Source organism: Microplitis mediator, chromosome 5 (genome assembly GCF_029852145.1).
Source record: "Microplitis mediator isolate UGA2020A chromosome 5, iyMicMedi2.1, whole genome shotgun sequence".
Lineage (NCBI taxonomy): Eukaryota > Metazoa > Arthropoda > Insecta > Hymenoptera > Braconidae > Microplitis > Microplitis mediator.
In genome coordinates this window covers 13,272,973-13,294,688 of record NC_079973.1, presented here as the reverse complement: position 1 = coordinate 13,294,688, position 21,716 = coordinate 13,272,973, and the positions used below count along the sequence as shown (strand labels likewise).

The window sequence follows — 21,716 nt, the reverse complement described above, 5'->3', positions numbered from 1 at the left end:
AATAAAATGCGTCGATTGCCACCTCAACCATAAAAATCTGTTAATTCGTTCGCGAGATATCGTGGGAGAAAGAAATGCTAAAAAACGGTTTATTTCGAAAACAATGGAACACAAAAGTATTTTCGAGCTCTTCGAGAAAATGTACTCACAACAATTTTTTCGAGCTCAAGGAGCTTGAAAACAGCGGGAAGTTTTGGGGCTGGCCCACAGGGTCAACCGATAGACCGATTTTTTTTATTAATATAAGATATATTTATATATTTTAACAATAAAATGTTCCTACCCCTCAGTCCTTTAAAAATCTTACATATTTATTAAATTGTCAATCAAAATCATTTACATTTTTCGTACTTTTTTTCTACATATTAAAATTGAGAGAGAACATAAATTAATAAATTTTTAAATCACTTTTCCATACAGCTTTTGTGTAACAAATTACTAATAACGAGTAATTAACGATTGAACAGCCACTTAGATTACAATCGTTTATAATTTTTAAATTTAACTTATTTACCATAAAAACATTTGGTAGAAACATTTTATTACTAACATACTAATAACTATAAGTGATAAATAATAAGCTATTGCAGTAGTCTTAAATCTCCTAGGAGTATTTATATTAATTAATAATTAATGAGCTAATGTATAAATTATTATTAAAATATTTACGCGATTAGTAACTGATCAATGATTTATTTTTAATTATAAATATGATACATATATAATGAACACTTACATAGCTAATAGATCAACGATACGAAAAAAGCGGGCTTTTTTTTTGTGTTTTAAATATTATCATTATCACTGATGATTTAATGATGATCCAGAACTTAGCGGACAATCGGAAATTTTCGGATTTTTTTTACCGAAGAATTACTAAAAAAAATAAAAAATATGCACATGTAGAAAATTTAAAAAACGATAGGTGCAATTTTTTCAAATATTTTTATTTAAATGACTTGTTGTTTAAAAAAAATCCAAAAATTATCAAATGTCAGCCAACATCCGTTTCATGATTTGATGATACGGAAGTTAACAGACAATCGGAAATTTTCGGATTTTTTTTTACCGGAGAATTACAAAAAAAATAAAACCAAAAATATGCACATTAGGGTGTTTCAGAAAAAAAAAATTTTTTTTTGGTATTCAAAAATTGAAAATATGCCTGAAAATCAAAATTTTGGTGCCAATCCGAGCTCTTAATAATAATATTAAGGTTTGCCTTAATCTATTTATCTATTTTCCATTTAAATAACATAGGAAAAAATTTTTTTTTTCTTTAGAATTTTCTAGCTTACAGACCACTCAACGGATTTTTATGCGCAATGAAACTTTGTGTAGGAAATTGAACGCTCTACAAAAAAAGTCTCTTATCATTTTTTGATAAATCCCACTGTTCAAAAGTTATTTAAGTTTCAAGTCAAATTTATAGTAAATTTTGAGATCTTTTCACTTTTCCGGCGAAACTATCAGTCTTATTACAAAATGTCAGAGATGCTTTTTTGTAGGTAATTTTATTTCTTACAAATTATTACAAATAAAATTTTTCGAAATTCCGCATTGTTTTCAATTTATTATTATTTCAATGTCAAGCTCTTAAAATTAATCAGAAATCTATTTTTTTAAGAGCTTGAAATTAAAATGGACATAACTTGAAAACAACGCAGAATTTCGAAAAATTTTATTTGTAATAATTTGTGAGAAATAAAATTATCTACAAAAAAGTTTCTATGATATTTTTTGATAAGACTGATAGTTTCGCCGGAAAAGTAAATAAATCTCAAAATTTACTATAAATTTGACTTGAAGCTTCAATAACTTTTGAACAGTGGGATTTATCAAAAAATGACAAGAGACTTTTTTTGTAGAGCGTTAAATTTCCTACAAAAACATTTGTTATGCATAAAAATCCGTTGATTGGTTTATGAGCTGGAAAATTCTAAAAAAAAAAAATTTTTTTCCCGTGTTATTTAAATGGAAAATAGAAAAATGGATTAAGGCAAACCTTAATATTATTATTAAGAGTTCGGATTGGTACCAAAATTTTTATTTTCAGGTATACATTCAATTCTTGGATACAATAAAAAAAAAAAAAATTGTTTTTTTTTTTTTGAAACACCCTAATGCACATGTAGAAAATTTAAAAAACTATAAGTGCAATTTTAAAAAATATTTTGATTTTAATGATTTATTGTTTGAAAAAAATCCAAAAATTATCAGATGTCGGCCAACTTTCGTTTCATGATTTAATGTTATGAAAAATTACGGACAAGTTTTATTGTATATATACAGTGTAACGACAATTTAAGAAGTAACGTTAATAATTCAGTAGCAAGAACATATATTATTAATTATATCCATTCAGTCTCTGCCACCACAATATATATGTATATATATATATATATATATATATATATATATATATATACTAATCTCGAATGTGTTTAAAAAAAAAGTGACGGGTTCTGTGAAAAAGTCTTTTACAAAAGCCTCGTTGTTTAACTTGAGAAGCATTGAAGGAAAAAAAAGTTAAAAATAAATAAATCTTGCACTTGATTATGTCATTTAAATGAGGAAAAAAATTAAATGAAACAAGATGTCGTACATATATATATATACATATAGTTATAAGAACAAATAAGACATTGTATAGATTCTTAACCAGTTATTTAAAAACAAACTCATGAACAGGGTGTTCTTTTTTATGTTTTTTAATATTTACAATATACCGTAAGTTTAAAAAAGGAAAAATTTTGCCGAATGTTAACCACTGGCAATTATGATGCTAATCTAATTCACTGTTCGATATGTCAAGTGACTTAAATTGATAATAAATATTAGCAATGATCTTTAAATTATGAATTTATCGATAAATTATTCGAATATTTGCTCTTATGTGTCGAATAAGATATAGAATATCAGATCTAGAAAAATTCTATACCTTAATATCTTAATAATTATATAATTAGATGGCAAAAATGTATTTTTTTTTTTTGTTAAATTATAAATACATTTATGTAGTAATATTTGGCACTGTCATAACCCAGTATCTTAAATTTAATAAAAATAAAATTATTTATCCTTTATAAAATATAAATTCTCATATAAAATATTTTGATATTAAGTTAACATAATTAATAATAAAATAAAAATTAACGATACTGGGGAGACACGTTCTGTGCTAGTTTTTTTTTACTATTAAATGATTGATGTTTAATATTTAGTTTAAAATTAAAAGTTTATTTTTTAAATTTAATTTAATTGATCAAATTATTTATTATTATTATTATTATTATTATTATTATTATTATTATTATTATTATTATTATTATTATTAATATTCTCTTAATAATTATCCTTAATATTTAAATCCTTTTAACTCTTGATCGATGAACTGTACAATTAATAAAGTATCCGTGGCCCTCGTGTGGTTCACACATGCAAGTGCCGATCTAAAAATTTCATTCGAAGAAAAAAAATTAAATTATAATTTATAAATACATTTAAATTTAAATAATAGTGAGTAATATTTAAAAAAAAATAAATTTAGGGTGTGGTGCATCCCTACAGATAATTTCTCTACATTATTAAACCTCACAGTTTTTCCTACACGAATCAACTCTACAGATAAATTTTTACATCGCAACAACTCAACAGAAGATTATTTCACATCGTTCCATCTCTACATGATAATATCTCTCACATTGAAAATCTCTACAGCGAACATTTTTACATGGCGCTAAGTTCAAACAGTAGAATTTTTGTTTTGATATTTTATTAATAAAGTAGGTTAATTATATGAAAGAATGAATGAATGAAAGTGAAATTAAATTATTTAAATATTACAAAATCAGGGTGATCACAAAGAAATGATTTTAAAATTCCCTGATATTTCCCGGTTTTCCTGTAAAGTTTTTTACATTTTTCCCTGGTTTAGAAATTTTATTCGTATCATTTAGATGTTCAAAGTTTTTATTATATTTTCATTTTTAATAATTAAATCATAAGAGAAACCAGAAGAAATGGCAATAAAATAAATTAATATTGCCTACTTTTGATTATTCGATGGTAAAAATGTATAAGTTAAAATATTTAATAAAAAATTTTATGATTTAAATAAATTCAAAATACACTAGTTGCAAAAATTAAGGGATATTAACGAAATTTCCAATTTTTTAGTAATTTTCAACAGTTTGTAACTCGAAGGAAAATGGTCGTACAATAAAAACAAAAAGTCAAACTGTAGCTTCAAGTGTCTAGTTTTTCTGATCTATGTCTTTAAATTTTTTTATTATGCACGGTTCCGGAGTGCATCAAGTGAATCAAAAATCAATCATAATTATCGAAAAAAATTTATTGAAGCTCGAAGACTGTTTTTAAGACGAGCAAAAATTTGGTAAATTTCTTTTTTGATAGTTTTCTTAGGATTTCTCCGGAACCGCACATAATAAAAACATTTAAAGACCAGATCAGAAAACTAGACACTTGAAGCTACAATTTGTCTTTTTTGTTTTTGTCGTATGACAATTTTCCTTCGAGTTACAATCTGTTGAAAATCACTTTAAAATTTGAAATTTTTTTAATATCCCTTAATTTTTATAACTAGTGTATAATTTAAAACTTTTTTTAATTTTGAACTGTTACAATTTAATTCCCGGATACTTTTCGAAATTCTCTGACATTTCCATGATATTTCCCGGTTGCATTAAATTCCCTGATAATTCCCGGTTTTCCCAGTTCGTGGCCACCCTGAAAAGTAATGATTCACCACAACACAAATTTAGAAAAACCAGCTGCTTTTAAACTGGTGGTCTTGTGTTAACTTTCTGTGTTAATTATTATTTACTTAATATTCTTTGTTGTCTTTATATTTTTATTTTTAATAAAATATTAATTGTCGAATAAGACAACCGTGGTACGGTTAAAAAATGATTTAAAATGAGTGAAGATACAGCACTTGTTGCTGTATATAAGCCAAAGTGGAAATCAAGTTTAAGTACAGAAATAAGTTATCGAAATTGATACGAAGAGTTAAGACGAGACCACCAGTTTAAAAGCAGCAATCGCTAGATTTTCTAAATTTGTGTTGGGGCGAATCATCACCGGTAATATTTAAATAATTTAATTTCACTTTCATTCATTCATTCTTTTATATAATTAACCTACTTTATTAATAAAATGTCAAAACAAAAATTCTACTGTTTGAACTTAGCGCCATGTAAAAATGATCGCTGTAGAGATTTTCAATGAGAGATATTATCATGTAGAGATGGAACGATTGGAAAATAATCTTCTGTTGAGTCGTTGCGATGTAAAAATTTATCTGTAGAGTTGATTCGTGTAGGAAAAACTTTGTGAGGTTTTATAATGTAGGGAAATAATCTGTAGGGATGCACCACACCCGATTTAACAAGAAGTAAAATAAAAAAAAAAAGTAGAGAGATAAAAAATATTATTATTTGTTTCTATTGTACATATGACCAATATTCCCACAAGCTGAATTTTGTTAATAAATGAAGCTATTTTACGAGATACATGTTAAGCTGAATAAATTATTTTAAATATTTGTTAGCATTTTTGAACTATTGAATTCCTTGTGGCTATCAATCGGTTAACACGATTGTGTCTACCAGGTACATCGTATTAGGGTTGTTATAACGTTCACATCAATACATTTTAATTTTTATTATTCGTTAATAATTTATTTATCTTTAGTTATTTTTTTTTTTTTATATATATATATTTTCATCACGACAATCGGGTTTATTCGGCCCAATACTTAAAACAATTTTAAAATATTCAATCATCCAATGACAAAGAACACTGATATTTATTTATTAATAATAATGAATGTGAATTAGATTTTAGATCTAGTTTATTTACAGTTTATTGATTTATATATATATTTTTTTTTCTACTTTTATATTACAAATAATTTTAATTATCAAGTATATCAGTCCTACATTTTACACACAAACAATCACACGTAATGTACTAATTAATTAAATATATTTAATTACACGTTTTTTTTTTTTTTTTTTTCAATAAATTTTACTAATATCCAATTACGCTAAATATTATTATTAAGATAATGAATTTATAAAAAGTATAGTGTGAAAAATAAAATATTAATTATCAGCGTTCTTTATCAATTATTATATATAATAAAAAAATATGATACAGGAAACGGAGATGTGCGATTCAAGTATAAATATTACATTCAGACTAACTACATACTAGATTCCTTGGTGATGATAGAATCGTTGGTATTATCGACGCGTATTAAAGTCGACGAATTTATAACAAGACTTCTACTCAAAATTGTTATTCTCTCCATGACACAAGACGCTGATAGTCGTGCCTCAGCATCGTGATCCCAACATTCTTCCATTGTATCACAAATAGATAAAAGACCCTGTAAGGAAAAGTTATAAATTTATAATTATTTATTTTTGTGTAAAGTAAGAGACCCAGTATCGCATCTGAGTTTAAGCCTGGTGAGAAAACAAGATCGAATGTCACATAACGATATGGTAACATGTAGATGTAACTTTAAAAAGCACGAAAAAGTCGTGTAATTAATGCGTTATCGCAAGTAGACTGATCTGATTTATGTTCGTCGTCTAATCCTAATGAACTATGTTCTATAATGTGTATTAGGGCGCGTCATTTTGGAGCAACAATTTTTTTTCAAGTGCATGAGGAAAAAATCATAGTTCAACACAAAAAAAAAATTTTCGGACAAGTAAAAAACTTCTATGTCAATTACAGACCTAGCTCATTGAAAAAATCGATTTCCCATTTAAATAACGCGGGAAAATTTTCTTTTTTAACTTTGAGTATATTTTCCTCATTAACCAATCAATAGATCAAATAGACTAATACATATTTTTGTAGGAAATTGGACGTTCTACAAAAAAGATCTTTTATCATTTTTTGATAAATCCACCTGTTCAAAAGTTATTAGAGCTCGGAGTAAAGTTGGTGATCTTTTATGATCCTGAAGTTAACAGACAATTAAAAATTTTCGGATTTCTTTTTCAGCAGATCAATTACAAAAAAATGAAAACTAAAAATATGCAAATGTCAAAAATTTAAAAAACTACAAGTGCAATTTGTTCAAATATTTTTAATTTTTATAATTTATGGTTAAAAAAAAATCTAAAAATTATTAGACGTCGGCTAACTTCAGTATCATGATCTTTTTACTTTTCCGGCGGAAATATCAGACTTATAAAAAAATGTTATAGCATCTTTTTTGTTGACAATTTTATCCTCTACAAATTATTATCAGTAAAGTTTTTTCAAATTCCGCATTATTTTCTAGTTATTTTCGTTTTAATTTCAAGCTCTTGAAAAAGTGGTTCTGATCGATTTCAAGAGCTCGACATTAAAATGAAAATAACTAGAAAACAATGCGGAATTTAAAAAAATTTTACTGATAATAATTTGTAGAAAATAAAATTGTCAACAAAAAAGACCCTATAACATTTTGTGATAAGTCTGATAGTTTCGCTGGAAAAGTAAAAAGATCTCCAACTTTACTTCGAGCTCTAATAACTTTTAAACAGGTGGATTTATCGAAAAATGATAAGAGACCTTTTTTGTAGAGCGTTCAATTTCCTACAAAAATATATATTAGTCTATTCGATCTATCGATTCGTTGATGAGGAAAAATACTCAAAGTTAAAAAAGAAAATTTTCTCGCGTTATTTAAATGGGAAATCGAATTTTTCAATGAGCTAGGTCTGTAATTGACATAGAATTTTTTCACTTGTCCGAAAATTTTTTTTTGTGTTGAACTATGATTTTTTCTACATGCATTAAAAAAAAAAATTGTTGCTCCGAAATGATGCACCCTAATATATATGGGATATAACCCGACTTGTAGACACGATAGCATCTACAATCCCAAACGGATTTGAATGAAACTTAACATACTTTTTCTTGGGTAAAAATCTAGATCAAGTTCGAAGATGAGCCAAGGTCAATTAGTTCAAAAGTAGTGGCTGTTTAAAGTTTTTCAAATTATAAGAAAAAAAAATCATTTTTTGTCTATTTCTCTTCAAATAATTTTTGAATTAAAAGCGATGGCTCATTTCTGTTAAATTTATCTGAAAGCTCACGTAATTAGCTTTAATTTTTGTTATTTAACTGACTATTTCGACAATTGTTTCATATAATGGACAGAAAATATTTGAAAAAATTATTTACGGATTCAATTCTCAATATCTTTTGAATGATACGTTGCAGATTAATTTCGTTGATTGCATTTTGCAGCTAATAAAAGAGCTTCGAATCACACTACTATGAATTTATCTAATTAAAACTTGCTACACATGTCGTTCATGTTTATACTTGAATTTCAATAATTCATTTAAACTATTATGATTCAAACGTTATATCATTGATTTTTAATTGTTTAAAACTTTTCGCGTCTCAATAATAAATATATTACGAGAAATCTACTTCCATTTCGGCTGTCGAATGGCCTTTTTTTGTTTGGTTATTCTTTTTTTACTATGTAAGGTATACCTATACCCGCTTACTTTTCATTGAAGTAAGATTAAATCACTCAATATAAATTGATAAATAAAATGAAAAACCATTTTTTTTTATAGTTATTTTTTGAAGTTTCGAGTATTAGAATAAAATTTAAGTTTCAAGAATAATGTTGATAATTAATTATTATTAATTTTTTAAATAAGGTCCTTGAGTGTACCCATAGTCGCTCACTAAAAGTTGTCATGTACCATTACTCGATCAACACATGGCCCTATAGTCGCTCAAAGACAATATCAATTAAACTATGATAAGTTTATTGGTTTGGACAAATAATTTATAAATTATACTACTTTATTCTTTCATAATATAAAATTTCATGAATTTTAAAAATGTATTTAATAAGATATGATTATAACAATTCTTAAAAAATTTGACGTAGCCTAAATTTAATCTAACGAATAAACGTTAAAGTAAAAAATGCCCGGCTGAGCGCAATTTTGAAAACAGTCATTTAATTTAAATTTATAATCTATTATAAAATAATTTGATACGTCATATTTTAATATATTTAGATTCACAAATAATTATTTATCAATAATAATATTTTTAGTTGCAATTTTTTTTTATAAAAATTATAAAAAAACGCCTTAAACAGTTAAAGTGAGCGACTAATGGTACTGAGCGGGTATAGGGGCTTTTATCTTAATATTGCAATATTAATGATTATGTTTAGTTTTACCCGGAGACACATCTGCCCACAAATATATTTTTCTTTCTGTATTTTATTTTAATAGTAACCCCGTAATTGGCTACGGCTGTTGGGTTTATTGCTAAATAAATAAATAAATAAATCAGGGAACTAGTACCCAATCACTCAGGTATTTGTATATCTATATTTCCTAAATATAGATTCACAAATATATGGAGAGATCGACTACTAGTATCCCTGATCGGACACTGGGTCTTTTACCTTATAAAATAAAAGAAATAAATATTTATAATTACCGGATGTTTTCGCCATGTTTCCTGTATAAATGGACGTTCTTTTTTAAGCACAACACTTTCTTGCATATCTTCGAGAGTCGGATGAAGACCAACTTCTTCTTCAAAAGGTAATCTATAATCCCCGATAGGTCCCTATGTAACATTAAATAAAAATGATTATTTTAAATCAAGTATTTATTTATTCATATGTATATAAAACAATCTATAAATATCTTGAGAACTTACATCTTGTACAGTACATCGTGACGCCAGCTCCCAGAGTACTAGACCACAAGCGTACATGTCAATGCGTAAAAATGAGTCTCGTGTAAAATTTATCGCACCCTCTAATACTTCTGGCGCCATATATCGTCGAGTACCAACCTTTAATATTAATCATAATTTAATTTAAAATAAAAAAACGTTATAAAAAATAAAATAAAAGTTGTACGTACTTGTCCATGAGTGTCGCCACAAGGTTTTCCAGGTTGAAATATTAACGCAAGTCCAAAGTCCGCAATGCATGCGCTCATATCGGATTTAAGAAGAACATTTTTAGATTTAAAATCACGGTGTGCTACTGCGGGTTTATAACCATCCGCTTTATTTGCTGGAATTTCTTCATGCAAATGCATCAAACCGCGTGCCATTGACTCAGCAATACGACACATTTCAGCCCATGTTACGACATTTGCTTTTAAATAATCACACAATGATCCTTTTTCATGATAAGCTGTTATCAACCAGAATTCAGCTTGTAAATTGTCACCACGTTTTTCCACTCCAATAAATCGTAATATATCTTCATGATTCATGTGAGCTAATTTAAATATTTCTTGTTCTGTTTGCCATGACTGTTTGTCTTGCATTGGAAATACTTTAACAGCAACAATATCATTTTTATATTGGGCTTTCCATACAGCGCCAAAACGTCCACGGGCTTTTATTTCCACTAAATGAATTGGCCGCAAACCCAAATTCGGTGACGGATGAGGCAATGGAAGAGGTTCTAATGTTGGAACCTATTAAATAAATAAATATAAATAACTTTGATTCTATTTTAATCATCAGAGTGGAAAAGATTTTATTTTTTTGTTTAATCATTAATTTACCTCATTGAAATAGCCAAGTTTTCGTTGTTTGTAACACCAAAACAATGATGACAAAATAATTGTTAAGAGTAACATTGGCACCAATACAGATACAATAAGTGTAATTACATGTTGTTCTGGATTTGGTACTGGTTTAAATTCTGTAATGAATAGAATGTTGAATAAATAATTATGTTTAAATAAAAGTTATATATTTTATTTAAGGGGTAACTTTAGCATTTTTTAAAACAACAGAGTGCTAGAAATTTCGTATTTTCAAAAATTCTAATTCGTCTCCGATAAAAATTGTTTTAAAATTATCATTTACTCTACGAGTGCAACAAAATCCCGTTTATTTTTCTGAGTATGAGAAAGAGGTCCGGTAGCGTATCCCCTTAATTATGTATTTATATAATTACCGTGATCTTTAGAAGGTGGTTCAGTTGGTTGAGGATCCCATGTGTAATTTTGATTGCACATATCACCATCACAACAACAAAAGTACATTTTTCCTTTACGGTCGCTACTTTTTTCTATGCAACATTGTTTATCATAACACTCTCTACTGTCTAAGAAACAACCCTATAAATAATTTCATTAAATTAAATACTGATGTTTTAATTTTTAAAAATCCTATAAAATAATTTAAATCTGTCGCTTAGTTAAATTTAAAATGAGGGTAAATATAGCAGACAGAAAAATTTTTAAGTATTAATAAATAGAGTCAATAATTAATGAAATAAAATTTTTAAAAAATTTTGAAATTAATAAGTGCATTTTTTCGAAATATTATTTTTCAAATTTATATCTATAAAATGATAAGTCTTTTTTTTTTAACGGGCATCACGTAAAAGCTACTGAATATTTTGACATTAAATTTACACCACAACATTCTACGTATTTCAAGGAAGGTTTTTAGTTATATATTGTTATGATTGAGATGATAAAAAGTATATTTTTTTAAATTTCATTTTAATAAATTTTATCGATTATCGATTGTTCATTTTTTTCAAATAAAACAAATGAATATAATATACATAAATCTGTCCTTTTTTTGGCATGATATAATTTGATTTTATTTTCTAATTAATACTTAAAATACTACTAATAATAAGAATAATAATAATAATCATCATTATCATCAAATTAAATTTCTGTTTCAAAGTACAAAAAATTTTATTTTAAATGTCTGATAGAAATTTTAATGTTGAGAAATTGTATTGTTATGCAGACAATATTTTTGATGGATAATTTTTTTTTTTTTGTATATAATTTATATTAGTAATACATTTTTATTGCCCGCGAAGAGAGTGAGATCTGCTAGTTACCTATATCATTAAGAGAATAAGGAAAATTTAGTTCCCGCCATATCTATATGATAGAATTAGTTAATGTTATTGAAATTGGAATCATTAGATAGTTCTTAACTTGAATTTGTGCCTTTTCATAGTTTAAACTCTTTTTAATTGTCAAGTATTGAGAGAAATAGATTTATCTATATCATTCGAATTACATTTAAATTACGCGAGAAAAAAGACGATCGTATTTATTTTCTTTAAATAAATTAATACTTTAATTATTCCGTCACTAAATATGACTGAATGTCACTGAATATATAGCTATATTATTTATATCGCGTTACTTATTCCAAAATGACAGATTTTTCTACTCTCTTTTGGTTTTAGGAAGCTTCTCAATGCCAAAAAAGTGTGGATCGAAAAAAAAAGGATTAATTGACACAAAAAATCTTTACTCGCCTAAAGAAAATTTTTACTTACCCCAATAAATTTTTTGCATCGGGAATTGAAAACAAAAATTTATTTAGGACTAGAAAAAATTAGTTGGTGCAAGGAATTATTTCTTGACCAAAAAAATATTTTCTCACCCCAAGACAATTTTTATATTTAATCGATAATGCATCAAATTTCTTGATGCAAATTAAAATTTTTTGCGGCAAGAAATCTTTTTTTTTTGCGTATTTTATAAATTTAATAGTGATATTTGGGCAATCACGCAGGTTGCTCGCTTACTTTATTTATTTATAATTTTGAATTTGTCTGTCTATTACATTCACACTCGTAATTTAAAATATTAAAATTATTATAAACATAAGTAATAAAGAAATACCTTTAGTTTAACAATAGATTTTTTAGTAACTTCATCAATTTGCCACAGCACATAACAGTGATTTCTTTTGTCTGGTTCAGGTGGCGAACATTTTTCTATTTCTGGACATTTTTTAGATGGATCTTCACATAATGTATCATTATAATATTCACATTGCGTTGAACCTTTAATATCATGGCCAACAACACACGATAAACCTATTGCCCAACATAAATAATCTATAGATAAAATTTTTAAAATAACAACAACAAATTTAAATACATTATCATTTTTTTTTACTAATATTATTGCCAACAAAATTAATAATAATCCAGTAGGCTGCAATTTTCAAATTCTTCAACAAATTAATTCAAAAAAATAAAATAAAAGCTAAAAATATGCACATGTGGAAAATTAAAAAAACTACAAGTGCAATTTTCTAAAATATTTTTTTTTTACAAATTTATCGTTTGTAAAAAAATTATTAGACATCGGGTTATTTTATGATCCTGAAGTTAGCAGACAATTAAAAATTTTCGAATTTTTTTTCAACAATTAAATTTGAATAAAAAATATGCACATGTAGAAAATTAAGAAAACTACAAGTGCAATTTCCTAAAATTTGTTTTTTTTTTCAAATCTATCGTTTGTAAAAAAATCAAAAAATTATTAGACATCAGCTAAACAAATTTTTATTTAAATAATTAAAGTAAAAACGACTAAATTTTTTTTCCTAGAAGACAGCAATTAAATTTATTAAAATTTTATAAGAAACTGAAAATAAATATAAAAATATTTGTATTTTTCATTCCTTGACAAATAAATAAGAAACGTAAAGTCGCATATTAATGGCAGTTTAGTTATTGTTGTCTTCTAGTAAAACTATCCATGATCCATAATCCTGATTCGAATTATTTGAACATGAGCGATAAGTAGGAAAATAATGATCATTATCTTCATAATTAATCCGATTAAGAAAAATGATTTACTCCATGCTGTGTATATCTATATATTAGTCGATTCAAATTCTTTTGAATCATTCTAAATATTTTTGAATAATTTCAAATACTTTTTCTCATTTAGGAAAATAAATATCCTATAAAAATAAACTATGAGTATTTAAGAAAGTATCATATATTGAAATATAGATTGAGAATATTCAAAAATAAATAATAATTTATTTAGAATATCAACACACATTCAGCCTTGGATAGTTGGGTACATAAATGTTTCACCTCTTATAGCATGATCCTGAAGATAGACGATTAAAAATTTTTGAATTTTTTTTTCAATAATTTAATTGTAGAAAAACATAAAAGTAAAAATATGCACGGGTAGAAAATTTTAAAAACTGTAGGTGCAATTTTTTAAAATTCATCGTTTTTAGAAAAATCAAAAAACTATTAGACGTCCGCTGACTTCAGTATCATAGATAGCAAACAATTAGTAATTTTCGGATTTTTTTTTTCACCAAATCAGTTACAAAAAAACAAAAACTAAAAATATGCACATGTAGAAAATTTTAAAAACTACAGGTGCAATTTTTTCAAATATTTTTTTTTATGGTTTATCGTCTAAAAAAAAAATCCAAAAATTATTAGACATCGGCTTATTTCATGACCCTAAAGTTAGCAGACAACTAAAAGTTTTCGGATTTTTTTTTCAACAATTAAATTTGAATAGAAAAAAAATAAAATATGTACGTGTAGAAAATTCAAAAAACTACAGGTGCAATTTTTTCAAGTATTTTTTTTTATGGTTTATCGTCTAAAAAAAAATTCAAAAATTATTAGACTGCTAACATCAGTATCATTCTTACATCTCAAGAGATGTAGCCAACTAAATTCAACAGGCCAACAAAATCTACAAAAACATGACAACAGAATAAAAAAAAGTAAAAATAAATAAAAAAGAAAAAAAATAAGTTGGTCGATCGGAATAAGAAGGTCGATTGTTTAAGATTCGCTCACAATTACAATAATAAACCCACTCCGATATATATAAATATTTAATAATTATATTGCTATATAGATATGCACATACAAATCCATATATATGTTGTATATATCTATATTTAATAATAATACATACCTAGTAATCCAATAAGGGTAAGATACGAAACTTTGTATAAAGACACAGCCATTGTGGAGAGATCACATAGGCATTAAATTAATTTTTAGTCTATTAGCTATTAAGCAAATGGTAGTAATTCATCCACCGACACATGTCTATCTATCTCACTCACTTGGCGTCCACTCACAGCTTATTTTCTTTCTCTTACACTATACTCGATTTTTTATAAATCGAATTTCCGTCATTTTTTGTTGCCAACAATTTTATTTTAAAATAAACCAAACTCATATATTTTAAAAACTAATAATTCACTTTGTATTCACTCACCACAGTATTTAAACTATTATTTGAATAAATATATTTTTGTAAAGACTTATTATATATTCCAATAATTTATTATTGTAATTATTATAAAAACATAGAAGACGCACGACACGATACCGAGTTGCAGGGAGCGCTACTAGACGGACGCTTGGATAATTTCTCAGCACACGATTAACTATGGGTTCGTTTTCATTTATTTACTTTTTTTATCTCTCTTCTTTCCACAGAACCCTGACATTTTTATTGGTTCAATTTTTCCCCACTTTTTTGTAATAATCGATATAAAATTACCACTCGACCAATAATATTTATTTTTCTGCTCTTCCTTACGTGTCATTGGTTCAAATGATTGTCGGTAAGAGTAACTATTGGTTTAAATAATTATGAATTAAAAAGGCGGGAAATTTTTATTTATTTGAAATATTTAAAATATTCCAAGTGTTGTAATGAGAAATAATTTTCTGCTCTTACTTACTTGTCACTGGTTCAAATAATTGTGAGTAAGAATAACTATTAGTTTAAATAATTGATTTAAAAAGGCGGGAAATTTTTATTTATTTGAAATATTTAAAATATTCCAAGTGTTGTAATGAGAAATAATTTTCTGCTCTTACTTACTTGTCACTGGTTCAAATAATTGTGAGTTAGAATAACTATTAGTTTAAATAATTGATTTAAAAAGGCGGGAAATTTGAATTTATTTGAAATATTTAAAATATTGCGTTGTAGTGAAAAATACTTGTTAAAAAAAATAATAATTCGGAAGAAATTTAATTTATATTAATATTTTATTATTATTATTTATATTGTTGTATAATTATTAATTGGAGTATATATGTATATTTATATAGCTAATGAATCGTATTATTTACTAATCAAGAATATCAATACGTCGAGACAATTTCCTGTATTACGTTTCTATAGTAACGAGGAAGTTTACTGATAAACGAAATGAACGCATATTCCAACTGCTACATTCAATTTATACTATTGATTTAATTTATTATTTATATAATAATATAATAAAATTAATAAGTTATTTTGTTATCATATATAATTATTTTATTGTTAAAAATAAAACATACTGTTCAAGTAAGTTTATTTTAATTAATTAAATAAATAAATAATAAAATTTTATTATGCTGAAGTTAGAAGACAATTAACAATTTTCGGATTTTTTTTTTTCGACAAATCAATTACAAAAAAAAAAATCTGGGCGTCGGTTGGCCCTGCGGGCCAGCCCCAAAACTTCCCGCTGTTTTCGAGCTCAAGGAGCTTGAAAACATCACTGTGAATATATTTTCAAGCTCTTCGAGCTCGAAAATGCTATTACATGCAATCATTTTTTTGTGAGCTTTTCAAGATCTAACAAGTAACGTTTTATGCTCAAGTTTAAAAGTTAAGAACCAAAAATCATTAATGAAGGAGCGGCTTTTAAATTTTTATTTTCGATTATGTTCTCTGAAGTACATGTATTGAGGCAAAAATCAATGTCAGTGATCAAAATCAAGATTTGAATGAGTTTTGACTTAGGTCAGGGCAATAATATATGGAATATCCGAGAAAAACATGAAAGACTGGGTTTTTTCAATTTTTTGCTGACAATATGTTTAAAACTAAGGAACAAGTTAGATGACATTAAATGATATTCGAAAGAGACTATAAACAGAAAGAGTTGGTATAATTTCAAAAACATTTAGTACATTATATTTTGATTTATCCGGAAAAAATAACATTTTATGTTATTTTTTTAACTTTTCAGCGCCGATATCTTTTGAACTAATTAACCGATTTTGACGTTTGAGGTGGCAATTGGCGCATTTTATTGAGTTCTAAAGCTGATAAGATTTTGGAATTGATCGGATGAGTCACTTCAAACATAATCGAAAAAAACCGTTTTTTATCATTTCTTTCGCCAACGATATCTCTCGAACAAATTAACCGATTGAGATGGTTGAGGTGGCATTCGACGCGGCTTATAAAGTTCTAGAGCTGATTAGATTTTGAAGTCGATCATTCAAGTCGTTTCTGAGAAATCACTAAAAAACTAAGAAAAAAAAATTTTTTTTTTTCGTAATTCACCAATATTTTCGAGTCTACTCGATCAAATGATCTGAAATTTTTAGGAAAGTTGAGGGTCAACAAGCTCTTTCGATTGCCACCTCAACCATCCAAATCGATTCATTAGTTAAAAAGTTACAAAGAGTTTACACACACACACACACACACACACACACACACACACACACACACACACACACACACACACACACACACACACACACACACACACACACACATACATACATACACTCGGACATCATTCTAAAAATAGTCAGAATAGCTTCCTAGGACCTCAAAACGTCGACATCTGATGAAAACTCGACTTTCGAAAATCGGGGTGAAAACAATAACTTCCCAATTTTTCGAAAATCGTCGATTTTCTTAGCGGGAAGTTAAAAAACTAAAAATATGCATATGTAGAAAATTAAAAAAGCTATAAGGTAAAAGCCCCTATACCCGCTCACTTTGCATTGGAGTGAAATTAAATCACTCAATATAAATTAATAAATAAAATGAAAAACCATATTTTTTTTTAGTTATTTTTTAAAGTTTCGAGGATTAGAATAAAATTTAAGTTTAAAGAATAATGTTGATAACTAATTATTATTAATTTTTTTAATAAGGTCCTTGAGTGTACCCATAGTCGCTCACTAAAAGTTGTCATGTACCATTACTCGATCAACACATGTCCCTATAGTCGCTCAACGACAATATCAATTAAACTATGATAAGTTTATTGGTTTGGACAAATAATTTATAAATTATACTACTTTATTCTTTCATAATATAAAATTTCATGAATTTTAAAAATGTATTTAATAAGATATAGTTCTAACAATTCTTAAAAAATTTGACGTGACCTAAATTCAATCCAACGAATGAACGTTAAAGTAAAAAATGCCCGGCTAAGCGCGATTTTGAAAACAGGCATTTAGTTTAAATTTATAATCTATTATAAAATAATTTGATGCATCATATTTTAATATAGGGGAGGGAGGGGCAAAAAGGGGTACTTAAGGAAATACCAAGTTTTTGAGGACTCAAATACGCGAAATCTTTTTTTTTTTTAATGATATTCAAAGTAAATAGAAGAAATTTTCAGTTACCGTTGAAAAAAAAAATTTTTCATTTCTGCGGGCATAGTGAGGTACCCCCTAAAAAAGGTAAAAAAAAAAAATTTCTAGATTTTAAACGAATTTAATCAAGTTGAATTTTTTTGTGAGTAATTTACATGAAGAAAAATTATATTTTACATGTTTATCGGAGACAAAAGAAGAAAAAAAATTTTTAATAGTTTTTATCATAAAACAAACGTCATTAATATTTTTCAACTGACAATTGATTTTTGAAAAAGTTTATCAAAAAAAATTCAAAGTAACGCTTAATTATATTTACAGAAGTGATTTTGGAATGTTTAAAAACCATTTAAAATATAAAATTTTTTTTTATCAAATGTTGGGGGTACCCCGTTTTGCCTACCCTACCCCCTTTTGCCCCCCCCCCTTCCCCTATTTAGATTCACAAATAATTATTTATCAATAATAATATTTTTAGTTGTAATTTTTTTTTATAAAAATTATAAAAAAAACGCCTTAAACAGTTAAAGTAAGCGACTAATGGTACTGAGCGGGTATACGGGCTTTTACCTTAGATGAAATTTTTTTTAATATTTTTTTTTTATACTTTATCGCTTTTAAAAAAAATTCAAAAATTATTAGACTTCGGCTAACTTGAAAATTGTTAAAATTTTATGTTAACAAAGTATTATTTTTTACATTAACTTGGATTATATTTTATTGTATGAAGGTTTACTGTTCAATTAGTTAATAAAATAAAAAAATGATCTCAAAAAAGTGCCAAGAGTGTGTAATGTGCAGCCGTGGATTACAATTTTACAATATTCCCGCCGTAAGTTCATCCACAAGAGATACATACACATTTTTAAAAAGTCCGCGTGCGGTTTTTCATACCAAGAAGAAGTACCGGAACCCGTCTACGTAAGAAATTATTCAAATTAATATATACAGTAATTAAATAACCATTTTCTCTTATAAGTAAATAATTAATAATAATTTAAGTATTCAACCTTCACCTTTACCTTGATAATTATTTACGTTGTTAATTAGAATATATGTATAATTAATGGATAAATAAAACACAAGCGTAAGGGTTGTTTTTAAAAGGGTTAAAGGAAATCAATGAATAGTATTCAGGCATCGACATCACAAAAGCTTATACTGGATACACAGTAAGACTACTATGAGTTCGTGTTTATATAGAGACTACCGGAGGGAATGACCGCTCTGACGATCTTATCGATAGCTTCCATAGGCATTAGATCCTGCTTTATATACACATATAAATTTATAAATAATACATAGCATTTTTTTTTATTGTGTAAATATACGACTAAGTACTGATAGAAAAATCAAGAACAAATGGATGATGTAATCTTCAATAATTTCATACTGTCCATTTATAATCCCATCACTTTTTTATCATCGGAAATCTAAAAGCCATTTAAATACACAGAAAAAACAATATTAAAAATTAATACATAATAGTAAGAAGTGGAATCTGTCATCAATAATTAGTATACTATTATGTACTTAATGCAAAGTGGTTTACTAATTTTTGTAGATTCCTAAAAACTACTATCAATTATTTCAAAAAGTAAGTAAATATTATTACTTTTAGGTATAAATACGTGACTTATTAGTGAAAGTCAATTAATTTATGGCATACATCTATTAAAAAGTAATGATTGGTCAAATTAAGAATTGCTATCTTAGATACTGATTTTTCCAGCCGAAAAATTGCAAAAGTTACTAACTTTTATTTTGTAAATTCGATATCACTGATCAATTATTAGCTTAAAATATCATTTATTTATCATTATAAATTAATTTATAATATACATAAATCGAATAAGTGGTAAATAATAAAATGAAAAATTAGTATACTAAATAGTGATTTTTTGCTCATAAAAATACCGAAAATTTTTAACTCTTATTTTATAAATTCTATCCCATTGACTAATAATTAATATAAAATGTTATTTATTCGTTATTATAAATTAATATATTATATACATAAATCGAATAAGTGGTGAATTTTTTTAATTTTTTCTGTGTTTATTTGAATAGTAATAAAAAACTGTAGATACCAATTTATCGATTCTTTGTATATTAATTTTAATATACGAAATTACAAATTTTGCTCTTCTATGTGTATCAAATTTTAATATAAATAATAGCCATTTTGTAATATATAATGATCCTGGTTTGATATTAGTATACAAATAGGGGAAGGGGGGGGGGGCAAAACGGGATAGGCCGGCAAAATGGGATACCCTCAAAATTTCGTCAAAATTTTTTTTTCTCGAAAAACTTTCGAAAATGGTCAAAAATTACATCTAGTATCATTTTACACTATTAAAAGCTAAAAAAAAAACATTTTTATATTTTTTGCGAAAAGTATAAATGAAAAAAATGTACAAATTTTATCGTACTACAAATTTATTTTCATGAAGTATCACAAATTAAGAAATTTATTTTTTTAATTAACTCAAGAACAATAACAACAATAATACTAATAAAAACTCTAAAACTGTAACATTGGTAATCATCATAATTTTAACTGTTACATTGTAACTTTCATAATTTTGTAATATTTTATAACTTTAGTGCTATAATATCACATTATTAACAGTTATGTTAATTTTCTAATATTTAATTATTTCTCTTATAAAAATAATTTCTTTGGAATGAAAACTAACTAACATTATTTTTAACATAGGTATTAAAATTTATAATAAATAACGATAACGATATACAACTGATTCATCGTTAATGAAAAATAAATCTCTAAAATTATTCACAATAATCACAGATAAATTGAGTATCGTCGTCCGAAACACGTAAATTTTATTACTTACATCAATTTAGAAAGACATTTATTATTACATCAATTTTATTCACTTGGAAAAAAAAAAAAAATTTACTTTTTTTTGGGGTATCCCATTTTGCCTGTAGAAAATAAAAATTTTTTTTCTGATGGCAGTCTAAAATCCGTTATATTTATTTTAAATAGAATCAAAATGAAGCCAATTTACGATATTTATGTCCCTAAAAACTATAAATTTTTTGTTAAGTATCCCGTTTTGCCCCCCCCCCCTTCCCCTATAAATTAATTTATTATACACATGAGTCGAATAAGTGGTGAATTTTTTAATTTTTTCTGTGTTTATTTGAATAGTAATAACTGTAGATACCAATTTATCGATTCTTTTCATATTAATTTTAATATACGAAATTACAAATTTTGCTCTTCTATGTGTATCAAATTTTAATATAAATAATAGTCATTTTGTAATATATAATGATCCTGGTTTGATATTAGTATACAAATATACTAATTTTAAGTCAAAAATAAACTACAAACTATTAAAATTTTGAGCATCATTTTTTTCCGTGTAAAAAATTAGTAAATATTCAGTATTGCTAATGAATTTCGCTAATTCACTTTTAAGTAAATACTAAAAAGAAAATATTAGTATAAGAAAACTTA

General features: G+C 26.0%; 1 protein-coding gene across 2 annotated transcripts; it reads right to left on the bottom strand.

Annotated features, from left to right (window-relative positions):
- Window positions 1–347: 347 nt before the first annotated feature.
- On the bottom strand, window positions 348–15,198 carry LOC130667879 (activin receptor type-2B). Of its 2 annotated transcripts, XM_057469779.1 has the most exons (9): window positions 14,778–15,198; window positions 12,708–12,904; window positions 11,000–11,162; window positions 10,602–10,741; window positions 9,945–10,511; window positions 9,736–9,873; window positions 9,511–9,642; window positions 6,238–6,415; window positions 348–3,452 (listed from the first exon to the last, which is right to left on the bottom strand). In XM_057469779.1, exons 1-9 carry the CDS (start codon window positions 14,827–14,829, stop codon window positions 3,433–3,435), a joined length of 1,587 nt encoding a protein of 528 aa, XP_057325762.1. In that variant the 5' UTR covers window positions 14,830–15,198; the 3' UTR covers window positions 348–3,432. The 2 variants fall into 2 exon arrangements, with proteins under 2 accessions (XP_057325762.1, XP_057325763.1); XM_057469780.1 differs by lacking the exon at window positions 348–3,452 and having other exon boundaries at window positions 5,575–6,415.
- Between the last annotated feature and the right edge of the window lie 6,518 nt (window positions 15,199–21,716).